The sequence below is a fragment of the Mytilus galloprovincialis genome, chromosome 14, assembly GCF_965363235.1.
Source record: "Mytilus galloprovincialis chromosome 14, xbMytGall1.hap1.1, whole genome shotgun sequence".
NCBI lineage: Eukaryota > Metazoa > Mollusca > Bivalvia > Mytilida > Mytilidae > Mytilus > Mytilus galloprovincialis.
Genome location: NC_134851.1, coordinates 50,494,213 through 50,510,993, shown reverse-complemented (window position 1 = coordinate 50,510,993; position 16,781 = coordinate 50,494,213). Strand labels below are relative to the sequence as shown.

Below are 16,781 nucleotides of genomic sequence, written 5' to 3'. Positions count from 1 at the left end.
TACAATCAATCAGACATATAATATATATGTCTGAATTAAAATTTTATTTTATTTCAAAATAAAAAATAACATGGAATTAATAATAACTGTTGCTATAGTTACAGTCATGGTAGACGATTTGTTACAAAGATCTGTATTGCAGAAGCATTGTTCTTCTTGTGTTGATATTGTATTACAACCATCGACAGTAGCTGCAGAACACTCTCTTGAATACACTGAAATGTATAAGATGTTGATAAGACGAAGGAATACAATCTTGGAGCCATTAAAGGTCTGCTATTTCATATCGCTAGTACATCAATTCACACTCTTTCACTCGCAAGTTTGTCAGTTATGTTCGTGGACTAATATATAGAACTGAACTGACTTTAATATGCATTGTCCTACACCTCTATCTAAATTCAAAATGCCAAGCCCGGAGCCTGTAATCCAGTGGTTGTTGTTGGTTGGTACACATCTTTTATTTAAATTTTAATGTTGTAGTATAATTGAGACCATTGGTTTTATCTTGAATTGCTTCACATTTTGTCAAATTAGGGCCAATGATTTGATTATATTTTGCTCTTTAGTATGAGTTTTGTCAACGTTGAAGGTCGAATGGATACCTATATTTTTCCTCTGGTCTTTTTTTTGAAAACTGCCCCATTTGGCAATCATATCACATTTACAAAGTTTTTTATATTGATGATGTTCACAACTTGGTGTTATCATTTTTAATTTATAATTGTGAGTGAAAATTATCAATGTTGTAGTGGTCTTATTGGAATCTTCCTCTCTTGTTCGTGTTAAATTAGTTTTGATAGTTGTGATCTTATTGAAGCATCTGTTAAACTTATCTATGATTAATAACATGGTATATTAGTTTTTGATTAGTTGTTATCTTATTCAGGCATCTGTTAAAATTATTTGTGATTACTAACCTGTTATATTAGTTTGGGTTCTTCTTATCCTATTGAGGTATCTGTTACACTGATTTGTGATTACTAACCTGTTATATTAGTTTTGATAGTTTTCCTCTTATTGAGACATCTGTTAAACTGATTTGTGATTACTAACCTGTTATATTAGTTTGGGATCTTGTTGTCATATTCAGGAATCTGTTACACTGATATGTGATTACTAGCCTGTTATATTAGGTTAAATTGTTATCCTTTTCAGGCATTTGTTACACAGATATGTGATTACTAACCTGTTATACTAGTTGGATCTTGTTATCTTATTCAGGCATCTGTTTTTACTTTTTTGGATTCGAGCGTCACTGATGAGTCTTTTGTAGATGAAACGCGTCTCTGGCGTATATACAAAATTAAGTCCTGGTATCTATGATGAGTTTATTTACACTGATATGTGACTACTAACCTATTATATTAGGTTGAATTGTTATCCTTTTCAGGCATCTGTTACACTGATCTGTGATTACTAACCTGTTATATTAGGTTGAATTGTTATCTTATTCAGACATCTGTTACACAGATATGTGATTACTAACCTGTTATATTAGGTTGAATTGTTATCTTATTCAGACATCTGTTAAACAGATATGTGATTACTAACCTGTTATATTAGGTTGAAATGTTATTTTATTCAGGTATCTGTAACACAGATATGTGATTACTAACCTGTTATATTATGTTGAATTGTTATCCTTTTGATGCATCTGTTACACTGATCTGTGATTACAAACCTGTTAAGTATATTAGTTTGTCTTCTTGTCATCCTATATATACATCTGTTACACAGATATGTGATTACTAACCTGCTATACTAGTTATGAATCTTATTATCTTATTAAGGCATCTGTTACACAGATATGTGATTACTAACCTGTTATATTAGGTTGAATTGTTATCCTTTTCAGGCATCTGTTACACTGGTCCGTCGTGATATAATTTGTGTCTGACGATTTAAGTTTGAAGTCCTTTCCACAGGAAGATGTAAATTGAGAAGTACATTCGTAGCATCTGATACCTACATAGAATTATTTTATATATATGTTTGTGATGAAAATTGGTCAAGAATAATATGCGAATAAATATTCTTCTCTTTATGGTGGTTAAGTAAGTAAGTAACAATTGTATAGATAAAGGCAACAGTAGTATACCGCTGTTCGAAATTCATGAATCGATAGAGGAGAAAACAAATCCGGGATGCAAACTAAAACTGAGGTAAACACATCAACTATAAGAGGAAAACAACAAAACAGCAGAAACACTGCAGTACAACAAAAACCCAACACAACAATGCAAAAAATAAAATAAAAAAAATACTGAACTCCGAGGAAATTCAAAACGGAAATCCCTAATCAAATAAGAAGCCACATATGGTTAATACCACTATGCGAGTAAAATAATTTTGTCGTTCAAAGTATTTTTAAATTTACAATAAAACAATAACATAATGACATATAATAGAACAATAACATAATGACATATAATAGAACAATAACATAATGGCAACACACACAGAAACGAACTATAAGATAACAACTGCACTTTTCCTGACATGGCACAGCCATGCAAATGTTGTATATAACACTATAATGACAAAATTGCATGCAGGACTACAGCACAAATAAATGCAAGAACATTCAGGACAGAGATATACACAAATAAACAATACAATATGACATTTCGACATGCTAATAGTTATCAAAGGTACTAGGCTTATAATTTAATACACCGTACGTGCGTTTCTTCCAAAAGCAATGATAAACTTACAATATAAAATCAAAAAGATCTAGAAATATCCCACTTCACGTTGACGCTATCTGTTTATATTCATATGCATGTTTATATCGGGTTATTCTCGATGGTAAATTAGATGTCAAGAGAGAAAAAAAAAACAAATCCGGGTTACAAATTTAAACTGAGGGAAACGCATCAAATATAAGAGGAAAACTACCACATAACAGATACACAGCATTAAAAAAACATTCACTGTAAATTTCCATTCTCCTTTGAAAATCTAAACTGAGTGCTATTCTGAAGGGATACTTTCATCTGGACCCATCCCCAAAGCTCTAAATTTAAAAAAAAAAAAAATAAGTAAATAAATATATAAATTTACATCAGGAATATGAAAGGTGTCGAAAATATACATTTGTAATTAGTTTGAAATAGCGTTGAACGTCTCGAAGACTTATCCGAAGAATTCTGATTCAAACATGAAACATAATTTCAAAAAACATCTTTCCGTGTCAGTAGTATAACATGCTATGGTTTGTGCCTTATCACATATTTTATTATAAATGATCATACTAGTAAATGAAGGTTGGAATTGTGAGAAAAAAATCTGTGAATAAATAAACTCATCATAGATACCAGGACTAAATTTTATATATACGCCAGACGCGAGTTTCGTCTACAAAAGACTCATCAGTGACGCTCAAATCCAAAAAAGTTTTTAAAAAAAAGCCAAATAAAGTACAAAGTTGAAGAGCATTGAGATCAAAATTCCTAAAAGTGTTGCCAAATACAGCTAAGGTAATCTAGTTTCAGCGTATATGGTGAACTGTATGCTATGTCTGGTCGGCTGTTTTCTTTAGACAATGACGTTGTTTGTCTCGTCGGCTGTTTTATGTTGTCCATTGCATTGATTGTCTGATTAACTGTTTTCTCTCTACCATAAGGTTGTGTGTCTTGCTGTCATCACTAGTTGGTTATCGTTTTTAGAATAGCTTTCCCAATGACGATATGTTCCCATCGTCGTATTAGATAACAGTTCAATCCTGCATACCCTCTTTCCCTCGAATGTGAACTATCGAATTAGACTTATCACCAGATGTGTACATATGTAAGCAACACGACAGTCCGATAGTTTGAACATATAAAGCCATTTATCCTGATTTAGAGTAATTTCTCGTAATTTGATTGGCTGATATTGTCCTAATAAATTTCAGTACAATTTTTTATCACGTCAATTGGAATTATCTCCCTTATTTATTATTTATTATTCTCGTATTAGGACAATTGCACACTGTGTAACTAATAATATGTTGTGTGTATGCAATACAATGAAATATGTGCCTAATACCCACAATAACACCAGTATCGTATTATAAAATAGTAAAGTTGAATTTGAACGGGTATATCTAAATATTTATAGCTTCAACTTACTTTCAACTTCAACCATACTTGTTAAGAATAAGAAACAGTAAATGCATAAAACAGAAAGAACATCCATTGTAATATATATGCAACATACAAACTAGATGTTTATTAATATTTATACATTAAGGAAACGGATATGTGAACTTATGACTTGTGAATCAATCTTCTATGCTTGTATTTCCGTGTTCACAGGATGATCATAGTATCTTAAGTACAGGATTAAATCTTTCAAAGGTCTTTCCTTTACGCGATGAAAGACATTATTGTTTTTCTTTTTTCTTTGTTTTCTTCATTTTCTTTCAAATTTTTGTAACATGCTCTCCACCTATTTTTTTTTTGGAGTTATGGAACATCGATAAAATGATTATATGTTTTGACTAATAACCAAAAACATTAAATGAAAAAAATAAATAAGGCAATTTGAAATTTCATTTTTTGCATAGAAATTTCATAAGTTTTATTCATACAAATGACATTGTATAATTTTATGGACTTTGCTCAATGGATTCATTTGATATATCAATTGAACGTCTGTAAGAGCTTTTCTCCCCCCCCCCCCCCCACACACACACACACTTTTCCTCTTAGTAAGAAGGGTGGGATCAATTAGTGGAAAAAAGTAAACACTTCTAGGATGGTTAGGTTTTTGCATATCAAATAAAAGTTCATAAAGTGTACATTTCAAATTTCAAATTTCATACCCCAAAAATGGGTTGGGTGGTTAAAAAATAATGTCTTTTTAGGTAAGGTTGTCGTATATCAAATGAAAAGTCACAATGTGTACATTTCAAATATAAAGTTCCTATGAGTTGGGTGAGGTTATTAAGTGTAAAAATCAAACTTTCTAGAAGATGGTGTTGTCGAGTATCAAATGAATGGTCATTTACAAACTTTATACATCCTTTCAAAGACCTTTCAAATGACAAAAAATTGAGGTACAAGGTGTTATTGTTTTGAAGAAAAATAAGCACAAATTGAGTGACAAAAACTTGATTGATTGTCAATTGCTTATAATCTAGTGGCAAATATTAATGCATGTTGAGGTCTAGACAGATTAACAATACATACAATATGTAGATTTTTTTTATCAGGGTCCTGCTTGGAGAAGGTCCGGAAATTCAGACTGTTACATGGAAAATAGGGTATATTGGATAGGGCCATACATTTGGTCTTGTAACAGATCAACTACGGACCCATCAAAGATTTGTTGAAATGGTTCTTAACTTTCAGAGAGCGTGACATTATCTGTACATGAGTTTCGAATTTAACATTCACATTCTGACTGGACGTTCAAAGTCAAATAAATTAAGCGCATCATAAAACGTTTTCCTTAATGTATTTATCAAAGTTAAGCGATGTCCAGTTTTTCGACGCATTTTATGTCTGGAAATTCATGGACACGTTTTACCACAGTTCCAAGAGTTATTATTAAAATCTTTGACAAGAGCATTCAATCATTCGCTATAAATTTGAATCAAATATAAAAATCAGTAAAAATTTACAGACATTTCTTTGATACATTTTTATATAAAAAATGGAATATGTAAAGTACTAAATATCATTTTGATTGTGTGGAAATGTGTTATATGTATAAAGGCAACAGAAGTATACCGCTGTTCAGAGGTCATAAATGATTGAGAGAAATCAAATCTGGGTTACAAACAAAAACAAAGGGAAACACGTCAACTATAAGGGAAAAACAAGGGCACAACAGGAACACGGAAGTGCACCAAAAACAAAAGCTAACATACATAGAAACGAACTATTTGATAACAATAGTCATACAATTGTTGTTAAATCTGAATTGTATTTTAAGTTTCTTAATTAAATAGTAAAATTACATTAGGTTTTAATAACTTTTGTACCTGAACCTAGCGAGTAAAATAAAATCACTCCTACCAGGGATATTTAGCTGTGTACAATGTAGTTCTACTCTATTTTTCATATATCGGTGAAAAATGTAATGATTTAATTCATCTGTGCACAATTAATTAAACTGTAATAACTTTCATTGCGTACGTTTGTGACAAAGTTTGGAAAGCCAAATTATATATGTGACATTTAAAAGCACCAGAATAAAAGTTGCTAGCAATCACTGGACATGGTTAGATAAACTCTCATACAACCTTTTCAAATTACAAAAAGAACTATTCATTTTTTATAATTAAATTTAAGTATTAAGGTGGTGCCCAACACTTTAACTAAAATTAATTTGGCTCGTTTAATTTTCTTGAAATTTTGGCAAAGTATTTACTTTGACCCTATGACAAAAATATCAAAATTTTAAAAAATTTGAACCAACCGTTTTATCAGAAAAATTACACTGGTTATATAGCAGTTTGACAAACACTTATTTTGATGATTGAGAAGCTTAATATTCCCTTTACAACACAACGTAATTAAAACGTTTAGCTGATTTTACAGAGTTTTCTCCCTGTAGTGTTAGGTACCACCTTAAAAGCAGGAAATGATGACGTAATTAAAATGTTCATATGTTTTATCTTACAATTTCTTCCCATTATTAAATGAATTGCCATGGAGAGCATATCTTGGATACAGTGTTGCCTTGAGACGTGGAATATCATTATAAAGGACGATTTCATTTTTGTCTGCTAATCAAAATAATGAAATCCTTAAAACATGTATGTAATTTCGCTGCATTTGTTTGTATACTCAAGCATCACATAATCTCAACACAACTCATCATACGACAAGATTACCTATAATATAAAGATAAATACCAAATAAAGGCAACAGGAGTATACCGCTGTTTGAAAGTCATTAAACGATTGAGAGAAATCAAATCCGGGTTACAAACTAAACCCGAGGAAAACACAACAACTATGAGAGGAAAACAGCGAAACAACAGAAACACTGATGTGAACAAAAAAAAACAAACAAGAAAATGATACAATCAACATAGACATATATGTTTCTGATTGAATGTGATATTATATTTTATTTAAAAGTAGAAAATAACAATGTATTTATAATAACTGTTGCAATAGCAGCAGTCATGGAAGACGATTTGTTATAAAGATCAGCAGGTGCAGTCAAGGGAGACCATCTGTTGCAAAGATCTGTTTGGCAGAAGCATTGTTCCTCTTGTGGTGATGTTGTAATACAGCCATCAACATCAGCCGCAGAACACTCTCTTGAATACTCTGAAATATGATTTTTTTTTAAATTAAAATGATAGGAGAATATTCAATCTTTAGAGCAATATTTGTATGTCTACTATTTCATATTAGTGTTATAGCAAGATATTGCAGTCGTTCACTCATACCATACAACACCTTTTGAAATTTGACGCAATATTATCGTATATTTGCCACTAAATGTTACATTTGACAGTAAAATAAATTAGCGACGCGTAGAGGAGCTAGGTAAGTGGATACTTGCGACAGTAAAATCAAGTTTTAAGAAGAACAAACTTAAAATACAATACAGTTATCTCTATTCTAATGTAGCATATAAAAATAAATACCATTTAACAAATATTTTTGCGTTAAATGACATAAATGAACAAGTCCTTAAAATTGTGCATTGTTTTTAGCAACTAAACAATGTGACGTCATTTGTACTATACTCATGATGTCAAAAATAAATCTCTAGACGTATTTTTACCTTTTGTACGCTTCAAACTGAAAGGTTTCAATGTTGACAAAAAAACATTTTGAGTGACTTTCATGTTTATTTTTAATTATACATACCAAAAAAAAAAAACTGAATTCAAAATGGTGGCTTTTCTAGTTGCGGACTGATAGAACGTACGTGGAATTTACCCCTTAAAAATAATTGTCAACGTCCAATGAAAATTATCGTTACAAACAAATTGCATTAGAATATGCCTTATATTTGACACAAAATAATGTCTGAGGGTGGCATTCAGCTACTTGTCCTATTTACTAACCTGTTTTATTATTGTAGATTCTTTTCAACTTACTGAAACGTCTGTTACACTGATTTGTGATTACTAACCTGTTACATTACGTTCATTTCTTGTTATCCTATAGAGACATCTGTCACACTTGTCTATTATATAATTGGTATCCGACGATTTAAGTTTGAAGTCTTTCCCACATGAAGATGGATTGATTTGAGAGCTACATTCGTAACATTTGATACCTACATAAAAATTATATTAACATTTTAATATAACATTTTAATATAATAGTTATATAAAACACATGTTGTGTTAGGCTCTGATCCTGTCCATAACAAATCAAATCAAATATTTTATTGTCATATAAACTTTACAGTTTGTGACCAACATATATTAACACAATAAACATACATATTAAACATACACAATAACAACAGCATCAAAATGTTTTAACAACAAATAAGTTGTTAAGAGTCCCCTGCCCTCAGTTCTAATGACTTTTTCAAGAAGGATCCTAACTTATTTGTTTGTAAAGGCGATATTAACAGTATATTGTCAAAAGTTGACAAAATTATAACAAAAACTGTCCCCGATTGAGGTATGAGGAGATGGAACATAGCTGATCCATGGTATGAGGAGATGGAACATAGCTGATCCATGGTATGAGGAGATGGAACATAGCTGATCCATTGATAATACTTGTATAAAGGTAGTAACCCAAACAAAATAAATTGAGGAACAAATCGTAAACTTACAAAGCATTTTCAAATTATTTCATATGATATTCAAAGTTAACAAATCAAAACGAAATCACACCATCTAGCTAACAAAGTTAACACATCTCTTTCAAATCATTTCATACGATATTCTAAGTAAACGAATCATAAAGAAATCGCACAAAAAACAGAAACAAATTGCTTACACGTCATACAATAGAAAGCAAACACAGAGAAATCAGTTTTAGGGAATTGGGAAAATTCTGATTTGTTTATGATTTGTTTAATGAATTGTAAGCAAAATGGTACTAACAAATCGCAGAATCACGATTTGAAAGCAATTTGTTCATTTTTTTCTATTTGGGAAGTCATTTTTTTCCGTCAGATTTTCAAATGTCTTTCGGCTGTTCATTTTTTGCACCCAATTATAAAAAAAATTAGCTCTTTCAAAATATGCTTAAATCGTTGGTTCAATCGAAGGTATATTACAAGTATCTATGTATCTCATGTTTTAAATCTGGTTACGTGATATTTTTCTAATATTATAATATCAGTTAAAAAATACCATGATAAGGTTCGTGACCTCTTACAATTTGCGTTGAAATATAGTGCCTTCATTTGTCGAACTTTTCTCGAACAATCAGTGAGGTATGAGTTTGCGTTCCGTGTGAAAGGCCTAATGGTGACTTTGGAATAAAGAACACACCACAACGAAAGTGCTGCTAGTTTTATTTGCTTTTTGAGATAATGTGCGAGTAAAAGAGGCAATATCAACTAGCCAATCAACAAATCAACAAATCAAAATGTGTGGGTATTTTTGTTGTTCTATCATTAATGAAAGTAATATAGTGAATTTATAGTTCGATTTTGGCAGTCAATTTCGTACAATTTAATCAAAATAAGCTAAGAAACATCGCTGTTTAATTATTCACTTGCAAGTGAATAATTCGACCTCAATGAATCCGTATTCACGAAAGCTCTGATTTAAACCCTTAGTTCGATATGGGTTATGTATGTTTAAAAAGGTAAAAAATGTCAACATTGAGACTGAAACAAGGATGAGCCTTTTGGTTGACTGATTCGATCTACAAAAAAAAACTCTTTTACAGGTAAATAAAGGCAACAGTAGGATACCGTTGTTCGAAAGTCATAAATCGATTGAGGGGAAAACAAATCCGGGATACAAACTAAAACTGAGGTAAACACATCAACTATAAGAGGAAATCAACAAAACAGCAGAAACACTGCAGTACAACAAAAACCCAAAACAACAATGCAAAAAAATAAAATAAAAAAAATACTGAACTCCGAGGAAATTCAAAACGGAAATCCCTAATCAAATAAGAAGCCACATATGGTTAATACCACTATGCGAGTAAAATAATTTTGTCGTTCAAAGTATTTTTAAATTTATAATAAAACAATAACATAATGACATATAATAGAACAATAACATAATGACAACACGCACAGAACGAACTATAAGATAACAACTGCCATTTTCCTGACATGGCACAGCCATACAAATGTTGTATATAACACTATAATGACAAAATTGCATGACAGTACAAATAAATGCAAGAACATTCAGGACAGAGATATACACAAATAAACAATACAATATGACATTTCGACATGCTAATAGTTATCAAAGGTACCAGGCTTATAATTGAATACACCGTACGTGCGTTTCTTCCTAAAGCAATGATAAACTTACAACATAAAATCAAAAAGACCTAGAAATATCCCACTTCACGTTGACCTATCTGTTTATATTCATATGCATGTTTATATCGGGTTATTCTCGATGGTAAATTAGATGCCACCTACATAGTATCGAGTTCATGCTTTTTTCATTGTTTATTTTATACTTTTTGTAATTTGGATACACGAGCTAGTAAGTTATAAATCAAAGGAGATTTTGAGTCAAATCGGTGAACATGAATTTGAAAGCTAATAGACCCTTTAATACACCATATCCCCTTTCCCGTTCATTCGTGAAAATTGGAAATACTTGTTATAAAATGAAAAATCTTCAGCATCTAATACAAAGTCTATCTAGTAGCTTGTTGTCGAGAGTCATTTACTATAATTTGTATTTTGACTTTGTACCAATTGTAATTTGTATAGAAAGTGTTTGTACAAATTACAATTAAGTTTGTACAAAATTTGACTTAAATTCACTTATAACTTGTAAAATAATTTCTAGTAAGGATTCTGTTATAAAAAAAAGCGTTAAAACAAACTATAGATTTTTTATTCAATGACCACACAATAAACCTTTTTTGACAAAATACAAAAATACCGTATCAATTGTTTAAACAAAAGAGTGAAATATGGCATGGGGAATTGCACAGCATCTTTATCATGTTTATGGAAAATCCATTTTACTGATGATAACGGATATGTTCCTAATATCGCATCGATAATCTTGATATCTTTTATCGACTTAGACTTATTACAGGGTTTGTAACAACATGAGGAACATGGTGTCTGGTAAGCTGTTGACCATGGCGTTGTTTTATAGTAGCCAACAAACGTTGGTTTACTATCAACAAGAATTTGTGAGGGGGGATAGGACCTTTATCGGGACTCCGGGATCAGGTGTTTTTAAGCTCGGGATTTCGGGATTGACCCTTTCGGGATCCGGGAATTCTTTTTTTCGAATTTTGGGACGTCGGGATTTCGTTTTTTTAAACCCGGGATTTCGGGATTTTGTGTTTTTAAGCCCGGGATTTCGGGATCAGGACCCCTCCTATCCCCCCTCATTTGTAGTGAGTCTCACCTCCGGGTTTTTTGGTGGGCTTAATTTTGCTCATTATTTTATTTTTTTATGTTGTGTTTTGGATGCTGTTGTTGCCTGCTGGTCTTTTTTCGATTGTCGGTTCATTTCTTAAATTTTTTTTTACCTATACATCCCTTTTGATATCTTTCGCCTGCCCTTTTTTACTATTGTCTTCAAGACTTATTAGAGATTAAACCTTAAATTAGACGACATGGACAAAAACATAGTTCACGTGCTTTCAAGTGATATGACAAAGCCGTATGTTGTATGGATGCAATCCAATGAAATTATATGCCTATAATCTCCATTTACATCCGTATTGTAAAAAAATGATTAATTTTATCCCGAATGGATATATAAAAATATATTTATAAACTCAACTTACTTTGAACTCCAACAGCAGTTGTTGAAAATAAAAAGCAGTAAATACATAAAACAGAAAAAATATCCATTCTCAGATATAATTTTGATAGAAGATGGGTTTTTTTTTCCGCAATCTATTCACATGAAACAATTAAGGGAAACGGATGTGAACTTATGGCATTTTATTTCCGTATAATTCCCGGAAGGTTTATAATGGACTCACATATCTGAGTACATGATCAAAATCGTTTTCTCATTGTATTAAGTTGAAATAGACTTTTTTTTCAAATGATAACTTACATGTTGTGTCTGTTTCAAAATTAGACATTGATTGATTGTCGGTTGTTTATAATTAAGGTGGCTCGTGGGTACAAAAATTTCAGCAAAAAATTAAACCTTTATTTTTTCATTACAAATTTTATTCATTACACTATTAGTTATTACTTTATGATATGGTACAAAAATCAACCCAAAAAATCGATTCGGTTTGGCCCCAGATGACTTTTAAAATGTTTAAATTATTTCATGCACGTTCCTGCTGAGACAAAATAAATTACCAATTGCATATACAATAGGTATGTTTTGTAATAAGGTTCCTCGGGATGAAGGAATGCAAATTTAGACTGTCAATTGGAAACGAGGGGGATTTTGAAAAGGGCCAAAAATTTATCCTTGCAACAGACCACCTAAAAAGGGGGGGGCAATAGGGGGTCCGTTAACATGTTAACAGCACCTCGATTTTGGCAAAAACAGTTAACAAAAAATGCAAAAATGCTGATAACAGTTAACAAAGTGGGTTCCAAACAGTTAACAGCTTAAATTGATCTCAGATAACAGTTCTTGTAGAGACCGTGCCGCAGTATATCTAAACAAGACATCCGATGTGACGTCCACATTCTTACTGTACGTTCAAAGTCAATTTTCCGATGAATTAAAGTTAAACAAATGTCCTGCCTTTCGGTGCAAAACATATTTGACACGCATTGTGTCCCCGGAAATCCATTGACAAGTTTCAAATTAGTTCCAAGGTCTTAATTATTATTAAACTGTAAAGAATAGAAAAAAATAAAAGGTGATCAAATTTGACACATATTTCTTTATTACAATTTCAAACCTCTGGTATCCATTATACAAAAATCCGATTTGTATTAGATATATATATTCAAATAGATATAGGAAGATGGGGTGTGAGTGTCAATGAGACAACTCTCCATCCAAATAACAATTTAAAAAAAATAAACCATTATAGGTCAATGTACGGTCTTCAACACGAAGCCTTGGCTCACACCGAACAACAAGATATAAAGGGCCCCAAAATTACTAGTGTAAAACCATTCAAACGGCAAAATGTATGTTTAAGGATTTCGATCTTTCCTCAGTCTAATCAGAGACATACGATGTATAATATATGTCACTGGTCTCTGATCTTATCTTAGTGATTTTAAAAACATTGAACCTAAGTAATTTGTTTGCATCCTGTTTTCAGAGGTATATTTATCAGCTTTATCATTGTTCAAAACTGTAATACAGATGACAAGTCACCTGACCGGACAAACATATCTGACCGCTTTCTTACAAACATAAAATTACTGTAACAAATCAAAGATTTTTATTTCTAGTGTGAAACCCGTACACATGACTTGAACTAGGTTTCAGTAACTTTGAGTATCCTCAGAGCTGTACTATTTGTTTGCTGTGATTTGTGCTTTGTGCTTTGTGTCGATTAAATGAGTTAAGCCATTTTCATAACCACCAAATTCTGTAAGTGCTTAACTAGATTATGCCCATCTGTATTGTTTTATTACATGATCTTCTATGTATATATTTATAAGTCTGTTATGACCCGTTATGACCCCCCCCCCCTGTTATTTATAGTGGAGGAAGCTGGAGTACTCAGAGAGACATATAATAAGAAGTCTGTTATTATGCTGATGAAGCTGAAGTACTCAGAGAGACATATAATAAGAAGTCTGTTATTATGCTGATGAAGCTGGATTACTCAGAGAGACATATAATAAGAAGTCTGTTATTATGCTGATGAAGCTGGAGTACTCAGAGATACATACAATAAGAAGTCTGTTATTATGCTGATGAAGCTGGAGTACTCAGAGAGACCTATAATAAGAAGTCTGTTATTATGCTGATGAAGCTGAAGTACTCAGAGAGACATATAATAAGAAGTCTGTTATTATGCTGATGAAGCTGAAGTACTCAGAGAGACATATAATAAGAAGTCTGTTATTATGCTGATGAAGCTGGATTACTCAGAGAGACATATAATAAGAAGTCTGTTATTATGCTGATGAAGCTGGAGTACTCAGAGATACATACAATAAGAAGTCTGTTATTATGCTGATGAAGCTGGAGTACTCAGAGAGACATATAATAAGAAGTCTGTTATTATGCTGACGAAGCTGGAGTACTCAGAGAGACATACAATAAGAAGTCTGTTATTATGCTGATAAAGCTGGAGTACTCAGAGAGACATACAATAAGAAGTCTGTTATTATGCTGATGAAGCTGGAGTACTCAGAGAGACATACAATAAGAAGTCTGTTATTATGCTGATGAAGCTGGAGTACTCAGAGAGACATACAATAAGAAGTCTGTTATTATGCTGATGAAGCTGGAGTACTCAGAGAGACATACAATAAGAAGTCTGTTATTATGCTGATGAAGCTGGAGTACTCAGAGAGACATACAATAAGAAGTCTGTTATTATGCTGATGAAGCTGGAGTACTCAGAGAGACATACAATAAGAAGTCTGTTATTATGCTGATGAAGCTGGAGTACTCAGAGAGACATACAATAAGAAGTCTGTTATTATGCTGATGAAGCTGGAGTACTCAGAGAGACATACAATAAGAAGTCTGTTATTATGCTGATGAAGCTGAAGTACTCAGAGAGACATACAATAAGAAGTCTGTTATTATGCTGATGAAGCTGGAGTACTCAGAGAGACATATAATAAGAAGTCTGTTATTATGCTGATGAAGCTGGAGTACTCAGAGAGACATATAATAAGAAGTCTGTTATTATGCTGATGAAGCTGGAGTACTCAGAGAGACATATAATAAGAAGTCTGTTATTATGCTGATGAAGCTGAAGTACTCAGAGATACATACAATAAGAAGTCTGTTATTATGCTGATGAAGCTGGAGTACTCAGAGAGACATACAATAAGAAGTCTGTTATTATGCTGATGAAGCTGGAGTACTCAGAGATACATACAATAAGAAGTCTGTTATTATGCTGATGAAGCTGAAGTACTCATATGTCTTACCACAATTTACACATCTTATATGTCTCTAATAATATCGAAACAAGGATTTGTATTATAGTAATCTATTATAATACAAATCCTTCGGCTTTGTCATCATCGTAAACCTATAATATAAAAGGAATATAATAATAATCCTGGAAACAAGCTGTTTTTTGTGACTAATAAAGATAGTAATGGTAATAAACTAAGAACATATCGCAAAGTTAAAAATAATTTTGAATTAGACAAATATCTTCTACTGGACCTTAACAAAAGTGTTATTTCTAAAATGGTAAAAATCAAAATTAGTAAGAGCAAATTACTAATTGAAGTTGGTTTAGTCTTTGCATGCTATAAAACGAGAGGGAGGAGTATTACCCAAAATTTTTAGGCATCGTTCTAAAATTTTTGGAAGAATTTAGTTACTAGTATCTAATGTAATTGTCATTGAGGAAATGCAAGCTTTTAGTAAATAGTGTCACACTTATTTAAGACATGATGGACTACATAAAACATACAATTACATGAAAACACATTTTGCCAACATAAGTCATGAAACATATATTTCTGAAACTTTGTGATCATTGTCCTCTACAGAAAAAGACACGTTCTGGCCTATTTATTGTTGTTCTTTATGCATTGGTGAATTTAAATGTATATTTTACTTCATTAAGATTTATCTTAAATTTTGTACAAGTTAAAACCATTTTTAAGCAATATTTTGTACAGGTTATAACATGTATGAGGTACTTTTGTACATGTTATAACTTGTATTTTTGCATTATACAAGTTATAACATGTACAATAGTTTTGTACATGTTATAACCTGTACAAAATCACAACTTGTACACGACAGATATACTAGAACACCTTTAGAACAGAGAATTTGTCCTATTTGCAAGGATGGAATTTAAGATGAATTTCTATTTCCTCATTGAATGTAAAGCGTCGGAATGTAGTTAAAATGTACTCTTTTGTAATTTAAGTGATATAGCCGTTCCATCTTTTGTTAATATGTCTGAACAAGATAAGTTTAGTTTCATTTTGAAAAGTAATGATACGGACATTAATAGTACTGTATGTGTAGCTGGAATAAGTGATATGTATGATTTGAACATTCATTCAAAACAAATATATGCTGCTAAGAACTTTTATAGTATTAAAGTTTATTGTAATAGCTTGAATTAATAATATAGTATGAATAACACCTCCACGCAATGTAGATATAAAATATGTATCTCTTATCATTGAGAAAATATGTTTTTTTTTTTGTTTTTGTTTTTTTTTTTTGGGGGGGGGGGGGGGTTGTATTATTTTTGTATTTGTATTTGTAGTTTGTAAATGTCAGCTGGGATTATACTAAATTTTAGTATAAAAGTCCCAGATCATTGATGTCATCTGGTATCCCAGGGGCGGTTCCAGCCATTTAAAAAAAAGGGGGGTCCCAACCCCGGAACCCTCCCCCTGGATCCGCCAATGTATCATTCCTGTATTGGAATAGACAACTTTAAAAAACTTAACATGAATTATTTGATTTGATTTGATTTGATTCATATAGTATTGAAGTATGACCTTGATCTGGTTTTTAAATAAAGAATATCTGGTATCATCATGATCACCGTGGTCAGCTTTCAGTCTGAAAGATTATCATAAAAGCAC

The 16,781-nt window shown here is 31.7% G+C and overlaps 1 protein-coding gene and 1 long non-coding RNA gene across 2 annotated transcripts; both read right to left on the bottom strand.

Annotated features, from left to right (window-relative positions):
- LOC143058861 (uncharacterized) lies at positions 1–4,268 on the bottom strand. Its single transcript, XR_012973258.1, has 3 exons — positions 4,116–4,268; positions 1,825–1,968; positions 1–215 (listed from the first exon to the last, which is right to left on the bottom strand). It is a non-coding gene; the product is annotated as an uncharacterized LOC143058861 (long non-coding RNA).
- Positions 4,269–7,011: 2,743 nt separating this feature from the next.
- On the bottom strand, positions 7,012–12,016 carry LOC143058637 (uncharacterized). Its single transcript, XM_076232109.1, has 3 exons — positions 11,882–12,016; positions 8,091–8,237; positions 7,012–7,273 (listed from the first exon to the last, which is right to left on the bottom strand). Exons 1-3 carry the CDS (start codon positions 11,946–11,948, stop codon positions 7,068–7,070), a joined length of 420 nt encoding a protein of 139 aa, XP_076088224.1. The 5' UTR covers positions 11,949–12,016; the 3' UTR covers positions 7,012–7,067.
- Positions 12,017–16,781: the final 4,765 nt, after the last annotated feature.